Source organism: Alligator mississippiensis, chromosome 7 (assembly GCF_030867095.1).
Source record: "Alligator mississippiensis isolate rAllMis1 chromosome 7, rAllMis1, whole genome shotgun sequence".
Classification (NCBI taxonomy): Eukaryota; Metazoa; Chordata; order Crocodylia; family Alligatoridae; genus Alligator; species Alligator mississippiensis.
This window is the reverse complement of record NC_081830.1, coordinates 61,151,461-61,171,418: the sequence shown is the minus strand read 5'-3', so window position 1 is coordinate 61,171,418 and position 19,958 is coordinate 61,151,461. Positions and strand designations below refer to the sequence as shown.

The 19,958-nt window shown below is 43.5% G+C and overlaps 1 protein-coding gene across 1 annotated transcript in view; it reads left to right on the top strand.

The window, feature by feature from the left end:
• Positions 1 to 4,874: 4,874 nt before the first annotated feature.
• CP (ceruloplasmin) overlaps positions 4,875 to 19,958 on the top strand; it is a 39,526-nt gene continuing 24,442 nt past the window's right edge. Inside the window, exons 1-4 of the mRNA XM_006259175.4 lie at positions 4,875 to 5,078; positions 13,488 to 13,732; positions 18,771 to 18,983; positions 19,468 to 19,641. Of these exons, the coding sequence (XP_006259237.2) occupies positions 4,924 to 5,078; positions 13,488 to 13,732; positions 18,771 to 18,983; positions 19,468 to 19,641 (787 nt within the window). The 5' untranslated portion in view covers positions 4,875 to 4,923. The remainder of the gene's footprint in view (positions 5,079 to 13,487; positions 13,733 to 18,770; positions 18,984 to 19,467; positions 19,642 to 19,958) is intronic.

Genomic DNA, 19,958 nt, shown 5'->3' with positions numbered 1-19,958 from the left:
AGTACTGGGGTAGCACACACATTGATAAAAGCAGGTAAGAAAACAAGCCAGGATGTGTCAGAAACAGGTAGCCAGTGTTAAGGAAAAGAACCGGACTCACATCTGTGGGTGCCTGTGCACAAGCAGCAAGGCTGTTCCAATGCACTGGAATTCCAGCACATTGGAGCAGACTCAGCTAATTGAGTCTGTTGGAGCTTGGCACCTCCTGTGTCTCATGTATCAGCATTTCTGCACTTCAAAATGGCAGTGGGGGGCGCTTGAACTAAAGGTTGTCGAATAAGCTTTAGTTCAGGTGCTTCTGCCACCATTTTTAAGTGATTTTAAGATGCTGATACATGAGACACACCAGCGCTCCTGCTGCTCTAATTGAAGAGCTGCCCCACACCCCTTCCACCTCCAGAGTATATGTAAACGTGCCTTGTAAGGCCTGAAGTTTAAGTTTGGTGTCTAAGGGAACAAGAGTGTTATCCCCCAGAACACATTTCAAGGTGGCATCGCAGGTCAGAGGTGCACGGTATAGAGGAATGCGTGCAAAACTGGCTTCCTGTGCACCTGTACAACTTGTCATTTCCCTAGGCCTCAGCACATACCTTGGAGTAATGCTGTGGCCCTACTCCAGTAGTCCCCAACCAGTCTAATGCAATTGACTGGTCGATCGTGGAGAGAGTCGGCCGGAGGCTGGGGCGGGGGAGGGGGGGTTAGGCTGAGCATGTTCATGCTGCCCCTACCTTAGCCCAGCAGGCCAGTTTGTGGAGGACAGAAGCAGCGGGGGCCGAGTCGAGGCCCCCACGGTGAGGGAGGAAGTGGGGCTGGGGTTGGGGTTGGGGCTGGGGCAGAGGCAGGGGCAGGCTCTGCACAGCCAGGGCATGGGATGGAGCCATGAGCAGCTCATCTGGGGGGTATAAGAAGTGGGGGTGCACACATACCGGGAGGGCATGGGGGGTGTGTGCCCCCAGATGCTGGGGCCGGGGCAGTGCCAGGCTCTTCCTGGTGGGGGCTAGGCCAACCTGCACTCAGGGTGGGCGGTGGAGGTAGCACTGGGAGCAGGGCTGGGGGGGTGGGGAGGAAGAGGCTGAAGTCACCCAAAAATTCACCATAGCTCCCTCAACCCCCCCTCCCAGTGCCACTGCTGCCCACCCTGACCGCAGCTCAGCCTAGCCCCACCTCCCTGGGAAGAGCTGAGCACAACCTCCCAGCCCCAGCCTCTTCCCTCCCCGAGGGCATGGGGGCTGTGTGCCCAGGATTTGTGCAGGGAAAGGAAGATTGCCACTGCAGCCTGGGACTAGGAGGCTGTGCCAGGCTGGTGGGGGCTGGGCCAGGGTGCACTCAGGCCAGGCAGCAGCCATGTTGAGAGCGGGTCTATGGGTAAGTGGGGGGCATAGCCCCCCCAACCTCCCTCCCAGCACCCCTACCACCCAGCCTGAGGGCAGCTCTGCCCAACATCCCCGCCAGGAAGAGCCCAGCACTGCCTGAGCAGCAGCCCGCCCTGCCCCTTGTAGATCCATGGGCACTTGCCCCCATGCCCTCGCCCTGGGGTGTGTGCCCTCCCCTTCCCCATGCCCCCAGATGAGCCACTCATGGCTCTGTCCCATGCCCTGGCTGTGCAGGGCCTGCCTCTGCCCCAGCCCCACTCCCTCCCTCACTGCTGTGGGGTGGGACAGATCGAGGCCCCAGCAATGAGGGAGGGAGCAGGGCACAGGCAGGAGCAGGGGCTGGGGGGAGTGGGGCCTCAGCTGAGTTGGGTGGTGGGACAAATGGGGAAAGGATCACGTGCCCCCCCAGGCCTCCACTTGTCCCACCACCTGGCCCAGTGGGGGCCCCTCTCACCCTAGCCCCTGTTCCTGCCTGTGCCCTGCACCGTCCTTCACCACTGGAGCCTCTATCTGCCCTGCCCCCCCCGCAACCCCACAGCCCTTTCCCCTCCCCCCTGCCCCACAGACTTACCTGCTGGGGTGGCATGCCTCCAAATAAATTTTTCTCCCTCCGCCTTGATCTGCACCCCCCTCCAGACTGACCTGCTGGACAGCAGGGGTGGGGGGAGTGGCATGCGGTAGATCTTGGGTTGCTTTTTATTTCAAGAAGTGATCTCCTACTTAAAAAGGTTGGAGACCACTGCCCTACTCCAAGGGTCGTGAATAGGTAAGGTGATGAATGTTTGGGTATAATATTTGAGGAGAAAAAAACAAGATCTCTTCACTGTTCCAGTCAAAGGTCTTGTTTATTTCAGTTTCCAACTGTGAACACAATGGAATTGTCAGTTTTTGGAGAATTTCAGAATAATTTAGATGTTCTTGGTCATTTGACAGCAAAGATCTCTTATGCCACGGGTGTTCAGAGCTGAAACCCTTAGGAATTACAAAACCTTCACTAGGTAAAAGACTCCTTTGTATTGAGGAAAAGAAACAAACAAAGTACTGTATGTGGGCTCCCTCTTAACCAAGACTGTAATATAGGCTTATCTTGTTATGCATGTAGGCATTACTGGGAGGTATGCTTTTTATTACACTGAATGAAACCAAGGAAATTTTTAAAGGACTTTTACAGTAAGTGGCATACAGGGAAATGTTATTTAATGCCTCTCTATCAGTTATATATGGTCTAATAAACTGAAAGGACATGAATTTGCTTGAGAAGAGGAAAAAAAAACACGGCTCCAGATAGGATATCCATAAACCATAAGAAACAATTGGTAGGGGTCAGTGATTGGATTTTGATTTTTTCCTTAGTACAGCCGAGAAGGACTGATGGTTTCCAGCTCTTCTTTTGATTGTGGTTATGCCTCCTGGCTCCATATTTACTCTCAACAAGGACACATAAACTACACATTTATATTGTTTAAATCAAAGCAAGATGCAGAAAGTTTAGTGAACATGAAAAGTTCACAACCCTTCCTATCCACAGACAAGTATCTTCATATTGCCTTGTGGCAGGCCCGGGGGCAGGCCAAAAGCCCCATATCCACTCCTGTACTTCTGTGCTGTGGCTTAGTGACCCCCCAACACACTGCCAGCCCACGTGGCACAAAAACTGCCCTGTCCTGAGCGGTGCTGAGTCACGGGGCCTATCTCGGGTGGGGGGGATGTGCCCCCCATGCTCCCCTTACCAGTTGCCTGTGTTGTTTTGCAAACCAAGGAATGACCAGCCTAAATTAAGGGACCATTTAGTTCCTGATGCTTCCCACTTCAAAAGACTGTTTATGTGGCTGTTCTGCCAAACTCAAGAGCAGGGGGAAAAAAACAACCAAATGAACAGTGGACCCATCTACTCACTGAACTCATTGTTGAAGAATGACTCTGAATTTCAAAAGAGAATGAGAGAGAGAGAGAGAGAAGTGAATAAGTGGCAGGTGAAGGTATTTATAAACTGTAAGAAATTGATTTAGAGGCCACTGACCTCCATTCAGAAAGAGGGAGCCAACTTCCAGTGTATCACTGGGCGCATAGGACTTGGGGAAACTGTGCAAGTTAATCATAGATTCAGGTACCTCTGAGGTCTGGTTATAGCCAGACATTGACAAATAAATATGAATTCTATTACTTAATATTTCTGTTTTCTTAGGTGTTTAGTTCAAGGTGAGTTGAAGTTCAAATATTTTATTTTCCTAACCATTTAGGGTATGTTTTCCACTGCAGCAGCAACAGCAGCTCATGAAATTTAAGGCTATCTTGCATACTTCTGCACAGAGCATGTTTGAAGCTGAGGCTTTCCCTTAGAAGCACAAGTTCCACAAAACTTTTACTTAGGAGCTTTTGGAATATCCATTGCAGTGGCCAGTCTTGCGAAAGGTCCCTGCCAGAGGGCCAAATCTTGGACAATGGAACCTGCTATATTTAGTAGAAAAATTTCATCAGAGCTAGAAGACCAGATGATCTTGGCCATTCTACATAATTTATGCCTTGCAGTTACACACTATCCTGCACGTAGATTATGCAGAACTGGTTTTATTTTACTTTTGAAAACAAAGGATATGTTGCTCCCTCCTCCTTAATAGCTCACAAGAGAAAGAATGGGACTAGGGGACTGCAAACAGGTCACTCCCTGGGATTTACAGCTACATTTCCATTTGGGCAGAGAAGGAGGGAGGCTAAAAACACACCACCAACCTCAAGTAGGGTGACAAAGGGAGATCCAATTTTTTCCCACAGCAGAGTGCTGCTCTTCTCTTATTTGCAACATTGTATACAACTCCTACCTCTGTAGGGCTGCAATGGAGGACCATAGATGAATGGTACTTCTAGGGACTAATGCACGTGATTTAGATGTGGAGCTCTGTGTCAATGTCAACAGTTTCTGGTCTTCACATTCTCAGAGATGCTCTGCAAGAGACTAAGCTCTAGAGCACCAGGCCTCCAAAGGTGTAGCAGAGGAGCTTGTATGGGTTCAGAAGGGCAGGGGACCATGTAGCAGCAAAACCTGCCCACCCCTCAGCTCCATTCTCCTGCTCCATGGCCTGACTCCTTTCTAATTCTATTTTGGAAGATCAACACAGGGCCAGAAGTATCAATCTGACACCACCTTTGATTTTAAGGTTCCAAATAGTCTTAACATGATAGGAATAAAAATTAGAGGGGAAAAGCAAAACATTGAAAACAAAATTAAACAGTTTTAGTGTCATTTAGGTCTTTGCAAGTCTTTTTAAAAATGAACACATATTAACCTGAGAAGTTTACAATTTCTTTAAAATCCAGATTCGTATTGCATTGAGTAAATCTCTTCTGTATGTCTTCACTTAAACTCACCAAGTTACTGGAATCAAAAACTCCTGTTTACTCTGACAACACAGCGGGCTCAGCCATTGTGCAACCTTTCATTGTGTTCACCAAGGCACATAGAAGGGGGGTGGGGGGTTAATGATCTTATAAAGGGAAAGCGGGTCTGTCTCCTCTTTTACTCTATCATTTCCACAAGGTTGGTAACTGCAAAATGAAGCTGTTCTTACTAATCTGCTTTTTGGCTTGTTGCTGTTGCCAAATCTGGGCAGTGACCAGAGAATACTACTTTGGAATTACAGAGACCGTTTGGAATTATGCACCTGGGACTAAAAACATAATATCAGGACAGCTTTTCTCAGAAGAAGAGTAAGTAACAGTTTACACCAACTACATGTAAATGCTGTTGACTCTACAATAGTAGCTGGTTTAGACATTCGTGATTTGAGGCCTGCTCAAGTCAGTGAAGTTCAGTGAAAAGATTCCTGGGTTTTGAATCAGTGATTACTCCCATAATCTTTTTAGACTTGTAAGGTGCTCTATGTTTTTTCCTTAATATGTCACAAATCAAATAGTATCTGTGGAAGAGCCAGTTCTCAGGTAAGAGCTCGTTTCCACTGTAACCTGGTTATGAGGGAAGCTTTTCTTGAGCTAGGACAGCAGAATCAGGCCCTGAATGTCTAAAGATGTTTGTTTTGGCTGGGGTACATGGACACACAATATTTTTAAAGTAGGATTTCTTTTCCCCTTTAAATTGAAGTTACTGAAACTAAGAAGTTTGAAAGCTCTGAAAAGTTCAGCTCTCTTAAGCTTTGCTGTGGGCATGTTTGGCAGGTCCATTTTAGCTGGTCTAATTTATCCCAGGATATACTTAATCAGCTCACATTTCAGTGTGTTTTTCACAATTCCTTTAGCATACTTAACTTTTTCTGATGCCTTTTCTCATTAAAATTCACCATGTCTTTCCTGCTCACTAGTGCAATGCAGTCCTGTTCCCATGTGCAACATCAAAAAATTAGCACAGTTCTGGTATGATCCAAATTTGACAAGTAAGAGAGGAAGTAACTGCAGTCAGCAATTTCTGGATGGACCCTTGTGTTTATCCTGAGTTGCATATGGCCTCCAAACAGATGCTGGTTTCCACCCATATGAGTTGTTTAAGTTCAGGGTTTTGTCTGCCACAATGAAAAAAAGATGCCAAAGAAAACACCTATTCAAAATAGATACCATTCAGGAGGAGAAAAAATCTCTCAGCCACTGGAGAGGAAAGAGAAATAGGAACTTCAATTAAGAAATCTGAAAATAGGATTCTGGAGAGACTTTAAGAAACTTAGTACCTGTTTATAACTCCAGAGCGTCACTTAACTTATATTTTTCCTTTAAGGTTTTTGCTGAGGCCAGAAGCCTTTATATATCATTCCATTTTAGGATTACACCACAAAATCAATGCATATGTATGTATGTATTTTCCCCCTATTGCACTGATACCCCTGGGCATCTGAAAGCTACTCATGAACTGATTAGTTACCATAGATGTTGGTAGAGAAAGCTGTGAATAGTTGGTTAGACAGATATTTACAGGCATATAAATTAATCACTCTGTGGGTGCATCAGCATCCACTGGCAAAAACCGTGATGCCACCACTACGTCATCATAGCAACACACTCCCTTGTTATAGCGCATTGCTATGGTGACGTAGCAACGAAAAATATCCATGTGCAACCAGCACAGCATAGTATGGGCTGTTACTGCTCCCTCTTTAAGAACTTACAAAAGGAAGTACTTCTTTAGGTATGCAGGGAGCAGAAGGAAAACAAGTGAAAGCATGGGACCCCTGCTGAACACCTCAGGACAGCTGGTAATTGACACCCAGGAGAAAACTGAACTCCTGAATACCTACTTTACTTCATTTTTTCACTGGACCAAGGGGAAAAACATGCAAATTAAGGCTCACACGGGGCATGGTGGGAATGACAGCCTTCCCACTGTTGATGCTGAGCTGGTGCGTAACCAACTAGAAAAGCTAGGTATTTATAAGTCAGCAAGACCGGAGGAACTTCACACTAGAGTGCTTAAGGAGCTGGCTGAGGTCATTGCGAGACACCTGGTGAATCTTTTTAAAAAATATTGCTGCTCAGGGGAGATCCCTGAGGATTGGAAGAGGGCCAACATTGTGCCCATCTTCAAGAAGGGAAAGAGGGAGGACCTGGGCAACTATAGGTCAATCAGCCTAACTTCCATCCCAGGGAAAATCCTAGAAAAACTCATCAAGGAATGTATGTGCGACTCACTTGTAGAGGGTAGGATTCTGAATGACAGCCAGCATGGCTTTGTCATAGGCAAGTCCTGTTTTACCAATCTCATCTCCTTCTACGACCAGGTATCTCACCACCTGGACTTGGGAGAGGAAGTCAACATTATATACCTAGACTTCCAGGAGACCTTTGATCTAGTATCCCACAATATCCTCATGGGAAAATTGGAAGATTGTGGGCTTAACTGCTTGATGGGTCAGTGGGTGGGAAACTGGCTGCAAGGTAGGACCCAGAGAGTTCTCATGAACGGATCTGTATTGTCCTGGTGAGAAGTGGCCAGTGGTGTTCCTCGAGGGTCCATCCTTGGTCCAGTGCTTTTCAACATCTTTATCAATGGTTTGGGTGTAGGGCTGAAGAGCTCACTGGCCAAGTTCACGGACAACACCAAGTTATGGGGGAGCACGGTCATGCCTGCGGATAGGCTGCAGATACAGGCGGAGCTGGACAGACTGAGGTTCAACACTGAGAAGTGTAAAGTCCTCCATCTGGGGCAAATAATCCCCAACATACCTACAGGCTTGGTGGTGAGAATTTGACTTGCACCATGGCTGAAAGAGACCTAGGGGTAATAGTTGACCATCGCATGAACATGAGCTGTCAGTGCAATGCAGTAGCCAGCAGGGCAAACAACACTCTGGCATGCATCAACCAATGCATCTCATGTAAAACCAGGGAAGTGATTCTTCCACTGTACTCAGCACTAGTGAGACTGCAGCTGGAGTACTGCATCCAGTTCTGGGTGCCACACTTCAAGAAGAATGTGGGAAAACTTGAGAGGGTCCAGAGAAGAGCCACTCATATGATCAGAGACTTGCAAGACAGACCGTACGAGGAGAGGCTAAGGGACTTGGGCCTCTTCGACCTAAAGTAGAGAAGGCTGAGAGGGGACTTGGTAGCAGCTTACTGCTACATCAGGGGAGTACATCAAGAAATCAGTGAACCAGGGCACCCATGGGAAAAACCAGGAATAATAGATACAAACTCTGGAAGACTGCTGCAGGCTCAATTCTAGGAAAACCTCCTTCACAGTTAGATTGTGGAACAAACTCCCTCCAGAGGTGGTGTAATCACCTACCCTGGAAATCTTCAAGAGGAGACTGGAAAGTCACCTCACTGAGGTCACCTGAACCCCAGTTGTCTTTCCTGCCTAGTGCAGGAGGCTGGACTTGATGATCTTGCAAGGTCCCTTCCAGCCCCTAACAATCTATGAATCTATTAATCTATTATGGCACAGTAAAAAAAGGCACCATGCGGCCATGTGTAGATGTGCCCTGTGTGTGTATCATTTATATGCCTGTAAAGATCTCAGTCTTCTAACCAGACTGAAATAAATAAGATTTCATTAGCTGCAAGTCAGCAACACACTGTTTCTCTAGTTTTCTCACAGAAGGCAGGACAAGGTGACACCTTTGGCTAAGTGCAGATAGTCAGAAAGCCCAAGGCAGAATTAATTCAATCTTGCAGGTTAGTCTAAACTTCATAGATTGAATCAACAAGCAAGTGAACAGACATTCACTTTTGATTCTGGAAATGCTGCCACATGCCTGCAGTGGCCCAGGCCAGAAACTGGGGGGGCACTAGAGCACACCTCCCTGCTTGGCTGGAACAGATAGCTTGGGCCAAGGCTAGCCCGCCCACCCTGTGATGGGGGTGGGAGGGCAGGTTGCAGGGGAGGTGCAAAGCATCCTGGGATGCTGGTGGACTGTGAGTTATCTTGAATGTGAAGGGAATCTGGGACAGAAGTTCAATAAACCAATTTAACCTAAATTAGGTAAATCTGATACTACATCTATCCAGATTTATCTTGAACCAGTTTAGGCCATTTTGAAATCAGTTTATGTGCACTGAACTTCTGTCGCATTACAGATTTGAACCAGTTTCCAATCATTTATACTGGTTTACATGTAACTTCTGTCCCTAGTCTTAGGGAACTTTTACACATGCTCTTGGGGTGGTGTTGGGGGGTGCTTTAATTAGAGTGGTTCCAAGAGCCACTCTAATTAAAATGTTGCAGCATCTCATGTATCAGCATCCCCGCACTTCAAAATGGTGGCAGAGGCACTTGAACTAAAGCTCATTCAATAAGCTTTAGTTAAAGCACTGTAATTTAAGGCAAATAATATGCTGGCATGCATTAACCATTGTATCTCATGCAAAACTAAGGAAGTGATACTCCCACTGTACTCCGCACTGGTGAAACAGCAGCTGGGGTACTGTGCCCAGTTCTGGGTGCTGCACTTCAACAAGGACCTGGAGAAACTTGAGAGGGTCCAGAGAAGAGCCACCCATATGATCAGGGACTTGCAAGACAAGCCATACAGGAGAGGCTGAAGGACTTGGACCTCTTCAGCCTACAGAAGAGAAGGCTGAGAGGGGACTTGATAGTGGCTTACCGCTACATCAGAAGAGTACATCAAGAACTCGGTGGACAGCTGTTCACCAGGGCACCCCTGTGGAAGACCAGGAGCCATGGATACAAACTCCTGGAAGGCTGCTTCAGGTTCAATTCCAGGAAAAACTCTTTCAGTCAGGGTGCCCAGACTGTGGAATAAACTCCCTCCAGTGGTGGTGCAGTCACCAACCCTGGAAATCTTCAAAAGGAGACTGGACAGCCACCTCACTGTGGTCACTTGACCCCAGTTGTCTTTTCCTGCCTAGCACAGGGGGACTGGACCCAATGATCTACAAGGTCCCTTCCAGCCCCTAACAATCTATGAATCACAGTGTGTTGGACCAGCCTCCCAGCAGGTCTACAGGCACCCTTAGAGACTAACTTTCAGAAGAGGGCTGTTGGCTACAAAAGCTCATATCTCTTTGAACCATTTAGTCTCCAAGGTGTCACCTACCTACTGTCTGACTTTGGAACAACACAGCTAACTCTCTAGTTTTTTCTACAGAGATTGAGGCTTAAAAACATTTCTGCTACCTTATATTTTAAAGGTATTTTAAGACTATTATGATGGATTGTCCAGCATAGATTCCCAACATATGAGACTACAAAATACTTAAATTATAAGATCCTCAGGGTAGTGATCATCCTTTTGTTTTCTGTACAGGTGCTTGCAATACAAACAACAACCTTTTGTCTTAACAAGTGAAGACATCTTGTCAGGACAGAAAGACTTTTACTTCTTCCTTTTTTAAAACTCGCCCCAAAATTCACAACCCTTCCAAATGTATGGGTTTTGCCTCGGAACAGTCTATCAGCTTTGACTGAGGTCTGCTTTGTTTTTACCTTTACTTCAGGTTTAACTCAAACAAATTATCAAAGAGTATCAGTGTCCTCTGAAAACAAGGCTAGAACAAAAACAAAAAAGCAGTATCAGCACTGGCTAGGAGCCCAAATTCTTATGTGGGACTTAAACTGTCTATGAACTAAGCAATGAACTGACGCAAGCATTTGAGCTGCTTCTAAGTGATGAACAAAGATAAATTCCAAAGAATCTGATATCCTGGAGCAATAGGCCTGTCGGCTTGCTCATATTTGAAAGGTGGCATTTGCACATTCGCCCGATGAAGCACTTGTCACTCTCACTAATCAGGCAAGTAGTAAGTACTTCAATCCCAAGTGGAATGAAGCATTGGAGCATTTGTACAAATGTGGGGAAAGAAGAGCCACAGTGGAAAATAAAAATATAGACAGAGGGAAGCTAGACACTGGTGAAGGGAAGACTGAGGCAGGAGAAAGAAGGTATAAATAAAACCTGTGTAGGAAAAATAAGTAATTAAATAATTTGAACATTTGAGAGAAAAAAAATCCAGACCCAGAAATTAAAATCAAGAGGATAGTTTAATTATTTTAAATTGCAGGTTGGATTTTTAGAATATTTTTCTCTAGGCAACATTTAACAATGTTTTAATGATGTTTCTAATTTGAAAACCCCAAATATCTTGACTTTAAGAGGGTTTCCTCAAATGTAATGCCGGTGAGTATAGCAGTCAATCTCAGTTTTGCTCTCTCAGATACATGTAACATAACACCAGTGATCCAAAAGCTTCTTAATGTTAATAAAGGGTAAAACTATTCTGAGTCTGTCTTCAGAGAGAAGTGTTGGGTGTGATACTTACAGATGACATACAACAAACCTTCACTGAACTTGCATTCCCCCTACAAGCTCTATGACAAAAGCCAGACCCATCCCTAGCCTATCAGTGGAGTTCTCGGACACAATTCGTCCCTATCATGTCTTGCATTTAATTTTCAACTTCTAAACTCTCATGCTGCTGCCTGCACCCTCCAGCAAAGAAATTGTGTTTAAATGAGGACAATTATCTACTATGGGGAAGAAGGAAAAGAACACAATACAGCTGTCAACCGGAAGCCTCCACAATTAAATGTTAATTATTTATGCAGTCTAAGGAGAGACAAAACATGCTCCCCTGATTTAATTTGTGACTGGCAAAGGTTCCTGAAAGCAGACTTCCCGTAACTGACCCTTAACAGCAGGCTTGTGCTCTCCAAATTACACAAAGCACCTTATTGGTCCAAAGAAGCTCTATGGCTGACTATGCAAAAGCCAACAATGCCTCCCCAGGGTTCAGCCCTGTGTGAAATGCATTTCTGGTCAGAATTAACTAGTTTCACAATATCATGTAGAAGATGTGAAGCTAAATTACACTTAGGACAAGAAATCAGAGGAATTTTGAATTTTAGAGCACAATTAGGCAAATGGATTCCTTCCTAAGCAACCCTTACTCCCAGAATTAGTGCTACTAAAATGAATGGCACAATGCATGTGAGCAGTCATTACATGGATTAATGAAGGTTAGAGGATTTGGCATAAATATGTTGGTTAGCATCATTGACCTGTTTTGGTGAGCATTCAAAAAAGGATCCGTGTTAAATGTTTCCTTGGTCATCATAGACAAGGACTTAAATACCACACTCTCTCATGCACTTCTTTCATACTGAAGTTTATAGGAAAATATCTGGTCAAATTCAGTCTTCTTGTTCTGCCCCCCCAAGCCCATTTCCTTCCCCTTCCCCCACCACAGACTTACCAGCTAGACACTGTTCTTCAAGCTGCCAGGCTGTCTATTGGATTGTTTTTGGCTGATATGCCTCCTTAAAAATCAGTATTGGTATTGGCCCAAAAAATCTCTATCAGTGCACCCCGAATATAGTGCATTTGTGAGAGTTATCCCAAAGTTCAATCTCTCAAATTAGAAGATACCTCAGTTGCCAGTCACACCTTCCTCTCATAGGTGGTATTTCCCTTTCTGCCGCCAGGCATTCTCTCAGTTTTGGATAAAGTAAAATGGATTGCTCAACGAGGAAAAAGACAGACAGTGTTACAGTACCCGGCCTGTAATTTGGAAGACCAGCATTTAAATTCCCTGTGCTACTTGGCCAGACTTTGTGTGACCTCTAGCTGCTTAGTATTTCTGTGTTTCATCTGTGAAGCAGGGATAATAGCACTATCTTACAACATGTTGTGAAACATAGATACGCGAAACAGTTGCAAGGCTCTAATATGCTACAATAATGTAAGCAGCTAAGATAGATAAGTGGAGTCCTATTAACACACATATTGACAGCTAGAATGCTCTTTTACCTGTCAGCATTTTCACAGAAGCCCTGGTGGTGATGTAGCAAACCATCACATCTGTACATACACAGTCTTACTCATCACGGCTTAAGGGACTGCACTCTTGAGATGTTTTACAAATATGTAACATGGATTAAAAAACCCCCAAACTTAAATTTATCTTGTTTACAGCAGCATTGGCTAAATAATTACCATATAATAGCAGGCTCTTATATCAGAATAAAAAGGTAATTCTTGAAGCTAATAGGAGCATAACCCTACAGTAAAGATTAGATCCAGGTCTCATTTTATCCAAAACAACTGCATCATTGGAGGAAGTATGGTTAAGACAGAAAATTTAAATGTTGTCCCTTTTGTACAGACTTGCAACCTTACATGGTTTTGTAGGACGCAAAGCAGAGGCTGTGGGGGTCTCACTCCCATTAAATAAAAGCTACCCAAAACACCAGGGGAAAGCCATGAGAGAGACCAGTGGTTCAAAAGCTTTATCTAACAACATAGTGGGAAATATAGAAGGGCGTCTTAATTCAGTACCACTGAATTCAGGACCCAACCCTGCAAATCTCATTTTCTGTAGGCAACAGAAGTTAATTTGAGAGCATATAACAACCATGTGTGCTGTGCCACTTTCAAGATGTACAATGATATAACAACACATTGTATGTCTATAAACATCAAACCACCTCATACAAATCCTTTACATCCTTTTTATACAAGAAAGTTACATCTCTTCCCAACTGAAAAAGACTGAACAGTATAATTGAACAAGGGTAGTAATAGCTTCACTATTTCTAAAGACTTTAGGTTATTTATGGCTTTTGTACCATGTATAGCAAACAAGCCTTTTGACAGACACTCAGTTAATTACAAAAACATATGCTGACAGGGCTGCATTTGTGTGTTTTCTCTGCAGACAATCGAAAGTCTTTCTCCAAAGGGGCCCAGACAGAATAGGAAGTGCTTACAAGAAAGCCATCTACGTACAATACACCGATACCTCGTTTAAAAAAACAGTGGAGAAGCCCTCCTGGCTGGGGTTACTTGGCCCCATTATTAAGGCAGAAGTTGGAGATTCTATTATTGTCCACTTGAAAAACTTTGCTTCCAGATCCTACACTCTTCATCCACATGGTGTGAAATACACTAAAGAAAATGAAGGTAAGTTTCAGTTCACTGTAGTCAGAATTGGATCAGCATTTTGAACCTTCCTAAAAACTCAGTAGAATTTCTCATCTGAATGAAGACTGTTCAAGTAACTAAGGATAATGGGGATTTAAGAGGGGACTTAAGTTAAATGAAGGTAGTATCCAATTAAGAACATGGAACTGTTTTCAAAGACTAAAACATTAAATTAATTGGAACCCTTCTGATACATAAAGAGGCAATTTTAATCAACACTTCTCAGCAAACAAGACTAATGAGAAGCAATGTTGGTAAGGTAACCAAAATAAGGATCTTTTCAAATGAAAAAAAAGTGAGCTATAATTTCTAGTGTGTGAACACTAAATGAAAACCTATTTAAATTAGAATATAAAATACAATGTGAATTGTACTTTAAAATGTAGAGGTATTTTAATACAGTCAACACATTTCTAGAAGTTACCACATATTAAATAAATTCATAGGGTATAATCCTGCAACATTTACCAGGGTACTGCAGTAAGGTGCCCATTAAACTGATGATGGTTTTGCTACAAATGTCATAAGCAGGTAACTTTGGGGAATCACAAACTGAGCCATCTGGGTACACAGCTGGGGGAAATTTCCACAGCCCCAGTGAAGCTAATGGAACTATGACAGTTTTCACCTGCAAAAATCTGCCTCAGTCTCTCTTCCAGTTAGTTAATTGAAGGTAGGCAACTTTTGAGTCCCTGGATCATGGTGTATGCACAAGAGGTCTAGTCAGATGCCTGATGAATCCACTTGTGGCTGACAAGCCCAATTCAAGAGCAACACAGCTTACTACAAGTTTCCGAGATCCGTGTGTTGTCTGAGTTGGAGTCCACGTTTATAGCACACTGCTTGCTTCCCTCTTGCTTTGCTTCCATCCTTTGGATCAAAGCAGCTTCATGTTGTGGTGCACCCAGTGCCAGATGTTCCCTCCAGGTCAGACAGGTTCTGCATGCTCCTCCCAGCTTTCTGCAGTGATGTTGAACGATCATGATGTTGCATTATTTTTGCACATCATGGTACCATCATAGAGGACAGCCCCGCTTTCTAGAGCCATCTCAAATCTCACTTTACAAAATATTTTTGGGGATACAGTCTGCTCCAGCATCTCAGTGTTTGGCATTTTGTCTTCCTATTTTATTTTCAGGGTCATATGTAGGCATCTCATGTGGAAGCTGTTCAGTCTCTTGATATGCTTAGCATATGCGGTCCACATTCTGAACCATAAAACAGGGATGACAGCACTCAAGTCTCATAGATTTTCATCTTCACCTTAGTTGATAGTTTGCTGTTATTCCATGCACATTTCTGTAATAGCTCAAAAATTCTTAGTTTCTTTTCTAATTCTGTTAGTTCAGTCTGTAGGTCATGATTCCTGCTGACTGTAGAACCTATGTAACAAAACCTGTTGACACCACCAAGATTTACCCTCCAGAGTGATATCAGGTATTGGTTCTTCTACCTCTTGGTACATGATCACAGTTTTCTTGAGGCTAATTTTCAACCTGAAGCTCTTGCATGACTCAGAAAATCTGCCCAAGAGATTTTACAGGAAGATTCCCTGTGGGCAATCAAGACTGCATCATCCTCAAACAGGAAATCTCTCAGAACCAGCTCTTTCACCTTGGTTTTTGCTCTAAATCTTGCAATAATGAACAAGCCTACGTCTAGTCTGGTTCAAAGATAAATGCCATCATTGCTGTCCTTGAATGCATGAAGGAGCAGAAATGAGAAGAGCACCAAGGCTAAGACACACCCCTGTCTCACCCCATTCCTGATGTCAAAGACATTTGTGATTCTTTGTTTTCATACAGTACTGTTGCCTTCATACCTTAATATGATAAGCGAATGATGTTCAACAGTTTAGGGGGACAACCCAGTTTCTTCAGAACAGTAAAAAGGCCCTGCCTGCTAACCATATTAAAGGCCTTTGTCAGATCGATAAAGACTATGTACAAGGGTACTCATTTTTCTCTACGCTTCTCTTGCAGCTGCTTTACCAAAAATATTATCTCAATGGTCATAAAATCATAGGGCTGGAAGGGACCCCGAAGGATTGTCGGGTCCAGCCCTTGCATGAGCAAGAAAGACATCTGGGGTCAGGTGACCATCCAGTCTTCTCTGCAAACCTCTAGGGTAGATGATTGCACCACCTCTGGGGGAGCTTGTTCCATGGTTCGGATACCCCAGTTGTGAAGAAGTTTTTCCTAATGTTCTATCTTCCAGGAGTTTGTGGCTGTTGTTTCTAGTTTTCCCCCAAGGTGCCCTGGTGAACAGTTGTTCACCGAGCCCCTGATGTACGCCTCTGATATAGCGATAAGCTGCAATCAGGTTCCGTCTCAGCCTTCTTTTCTTTAGGCTGAAGAGTCCGAGATCCCTCAGCCTCTCCTCATATGATTTGCCATGCAAGTCCCTGATCATACGGGTGGCCCTTCTCTGGTCCCTCTTGAGCTTTAGCATGTCCTTGTTGAAGTGTGGTGCCCAGAACTGGATGCAGTACTCCAGCTGTAGCCGCACCAATGTTGAGTAAAGCAGGAGAATCACTTCTTTGGTTTTACTGGAGATGCAGTGATGGCGGAGTGTACTGAGCGAAAACTGCACTGGACTTTCAGAATAGCTTCTTTCACCCAGAGACTGCAGCCCAGGGAGCATAATGCAAGTGACAGCTTTTCCAATGATGTTCAACAGGGACATACCTCTATATCTGTCACAGTCACTTCTGTCTGCCTTGTTTTTGTATAATTGTACAACCCAAGCATCATTGAAATCTTGTGGTACTGCTTCCTGTTTCCAACAGAGCAGTATAACTTCATGGAGCTTCCGAAGTACTTCGTTTTTGGCACATCTGTGGATTTCAGCAGGCAAGTAGTCATTGCTAGATGGCTTGTTCCCAGGGATCCATTTAATGGCTTTCTGCAAATGTTCTAAAGTAGATGCAATGTCCAGCTATATGTTCAAACTGTGGTAATCCTTCAAGGTCCTCGTGTTTTATTTCAGTCCCACTGGAGTACAGAGTTCCACACTGTTCAATCCAATGCTCAAGTTGTTTTTATTTATTAGTGATGACATTTCCATTTTAGTCTTTCAGTGGAGCTGTTTTCTTCTTGCCTGGACCAGTTGCTTGTACATTCCATGGCTATCACTTGCATCAGCTGCTTTCTGAATATCATCACAGAGTTTCAGGCAAAAATCTTGGGCACACCTCCTAAACCTCCTTTTGCACTTCTCTTTGAGCATTTCTCAAATTTTCCAGAGTTAGTTAGTTAATGAATTTATAAATGAGATAATGTTTGGAAAGTACTTTAGTGACTAAAGATACAGAAACGCTCACCACAAACAAATGCCAACTGTTAGATTTAGCTATGCATTGCATCCAGGAAATACAGCAAACCCTGGTTAAATTTCCTTATAGGTCATTCACTCTGGTGTAATTTGCTAGTGTTCAGATTCCCCACCAGTACCCCTCTCTCCTTTCTCCCAGTAGACCCCTACTGGAAGTTGGTCACAGCTGGATAATTCATTTGTATTCCCCTTGGAGAGGTAGATACTTGGTCCTTAAATCTGGCTTCCTCCTTAGAAAGCTCTTTCTAAAATGCATGATGTTAATGATATGTAAAAAACTAGAACTCTTGGTTCCAAAATGATACCTTTTATTAGACCAACTGGAAAATGGCAAGAAAATTGTCCTTTTCTGCAAGCTTTCAGGAATCAAAGTCCCTTCGTCAGGCTCTGGGAAAAGTGTAGATGGTACAAGATGGTAAAAAGACCCCGTAGGTCGGAAATAAACTTCATTTTTGCACAGAGGGAGCTGAAGATGGAAATCTGTCCCTCTGGGTCCATGAGAGTGTCTTTGTGAGCTGTGTTGAGTAGCTCTTTGATGTGTTGATCCGGTAGAATTCCTTCCCTGAAGGTATCAGATGGTAGGTAGGGAGGCAAAAAAAACTTCCTTGTTGTTTTGCAATTAAGTTTAAAATCCAAAATTGGCTGAAATTCGGCATCTTCCATGTTTCAGGGGTGTACTTGGTAGCTGTGTTGGTCTGAGACAAAAAGACATATAATAAACTAGAACTCTTGGTTCCAAAATAATACCTTTTATTAGACCAACTGGAAAATGATGTTAATCATTATGTTAATGATGACACTGTAGAAGATGACAGCTAGATGCTACTTGCTTGCTTAATTTGAGCAGTCCTGGAGAAGTCTGATTTGCTTCAGTGGAGTTACACAAAGAACAAGAACTACTCAACATGAGCAGGATTTAGCTAGAATCTGGCCCAAGACAGCTTTTCTTAAGGCTTATTAGTGTAATGATGTGGGAAGCTATTAGTGAACATGACATTGTCATGCAGTTCTTTTAAACATATTAACTAACCATTCAGCCATAACTTTAAGACTTGTTGAAATTTCACACTACAACTGATGTGTGAAATATCGATATATCCCATAGGACAACAGCAAGTTATGCAGCAATATGAGCAATAGAAATGGAAGCAAAGTGATCTTGTTTCAGATGTTGCTTTTCTACTTGAGGTAAAGTTGTCAGGGGACCAAACAAATATGAATTTTAGAATACCTGCATTGATACATATGCAACACACATTAAACAATACTTGAGAAATTCTTTTTCTAAGACTTGAATATGTTGCCTTCCTGATAAATTTGGGGACAATCTTTGGTCCTGCTGACATCAGCAGTAATCCCTCATTCTCTGAAGCTGGTGAGTTTTTGGCCCTTAAACAACAAATGAGAAAGATCTACCCATCTGCTGTTTCAAAAAGCATTTCTATGCAAATTCAAAGGGTTGGTCTGTGTTACTGTTGCAGTTGGTTAACTTCAAGAAATGACAGATGTCCAATATCAATGTCTTATGTTTCATATATATTATTTATCCTGCCAAGTCCAAGATAACTGTTAGTTGTAGCAGTTTACCTAAGGTGCACATAACACCACTAGTTGCCTATCATTCTTTGCTAAATCATGAGTGAAATGCATTCATATTGACTGCTTTGCATCATACCTTTCCCAGGTGCTTTTTATCCAGACAACACCAAAGATTTGCTAAAGAAAGATGATACTGTGAAGCCTGGAGAACAGTATACTTATCAATGGGATGTGACAGAAGATCATGGTCCAGCTGAAGGAGATGATAATTGTATTACCAGGATTTATCACTCACATATAGATGCCCCAAAGGATGTTGCCTCTGGGCTTGTTGGACCTCTGATAACATGCAAGAAAGGTAAATGGTAGAAGGCCTATAAAGCAAGGAAATAGAGAACTGAAATTCTACTCTTATTTTCCTGAGTTAGATGCTGCTGCTTAGTGCTGCCACTAGCTTTTAAATAGTGTCCATTATCTCCTTAAGTTAGCTGCCTTGCATATGGTATGAATGTTTATACCTGGATTAGCATATATGATTTGTAAAGTGCTGTGGTGTAATTGAACACTTTTATGCTACATTTAATATAAGGACGCACTAATCAGCAATTCATATGTAATTTTCATTTTGTTCAGCAAAATATGGTGAAAGATGTTTCCTGTAGTATTAATCTGTATTAATCTAATCTGGGTTCAATCTATAGGATGAAAAATCTAAGAGGCATATAGGCAAACCGCATAAAATTCAAAAGGTAACCAACAAAATCAACTGAATGACTCTTAGATATAATATTGCAGAAAAAGAGAATTCCTCCAGTCTATGAAAATGGTGCTCTTTATTGCAGGGACACTGGATGGGGGAAGTGATAATCAAATTGATGCTGAATTTACCGTTATGTTCTCTGTGATGGATGAAAATCTCAGCTGGTATCTGGATGACAATATCAAGACATATTGTTCTGAACCTGCCAGAGTTGACAAGGAAAATGAAGACTTTCAGGAGAGTAATAAAATGCATTGTAAGAGAACTTTTTAGAGTTGCTCATCACTGCTGTATCACATTAACATTCCTGTTTGTGGTAGCCTTATTTCACCTTTCAAAATGACTGATGTCATGGGTGTCTGGTGCCTCTTGAGTCGGGGGGGCACATGCCCCCCTGACACCAGTCAGTAATCGGGGCGAGGGGGTCCCCTGCGGCTGATCTCACTCACTGTAAAAGCAGCCACGCCACTCCCATGGCCACTTCCGGAAGCAGTGCAGCCCCACACCCCGGCCGGTGCTCACAGGGGGAGCACTGGTGCTCCCGCCTGCCCCCCGCCCGCCGACTAAACAGGG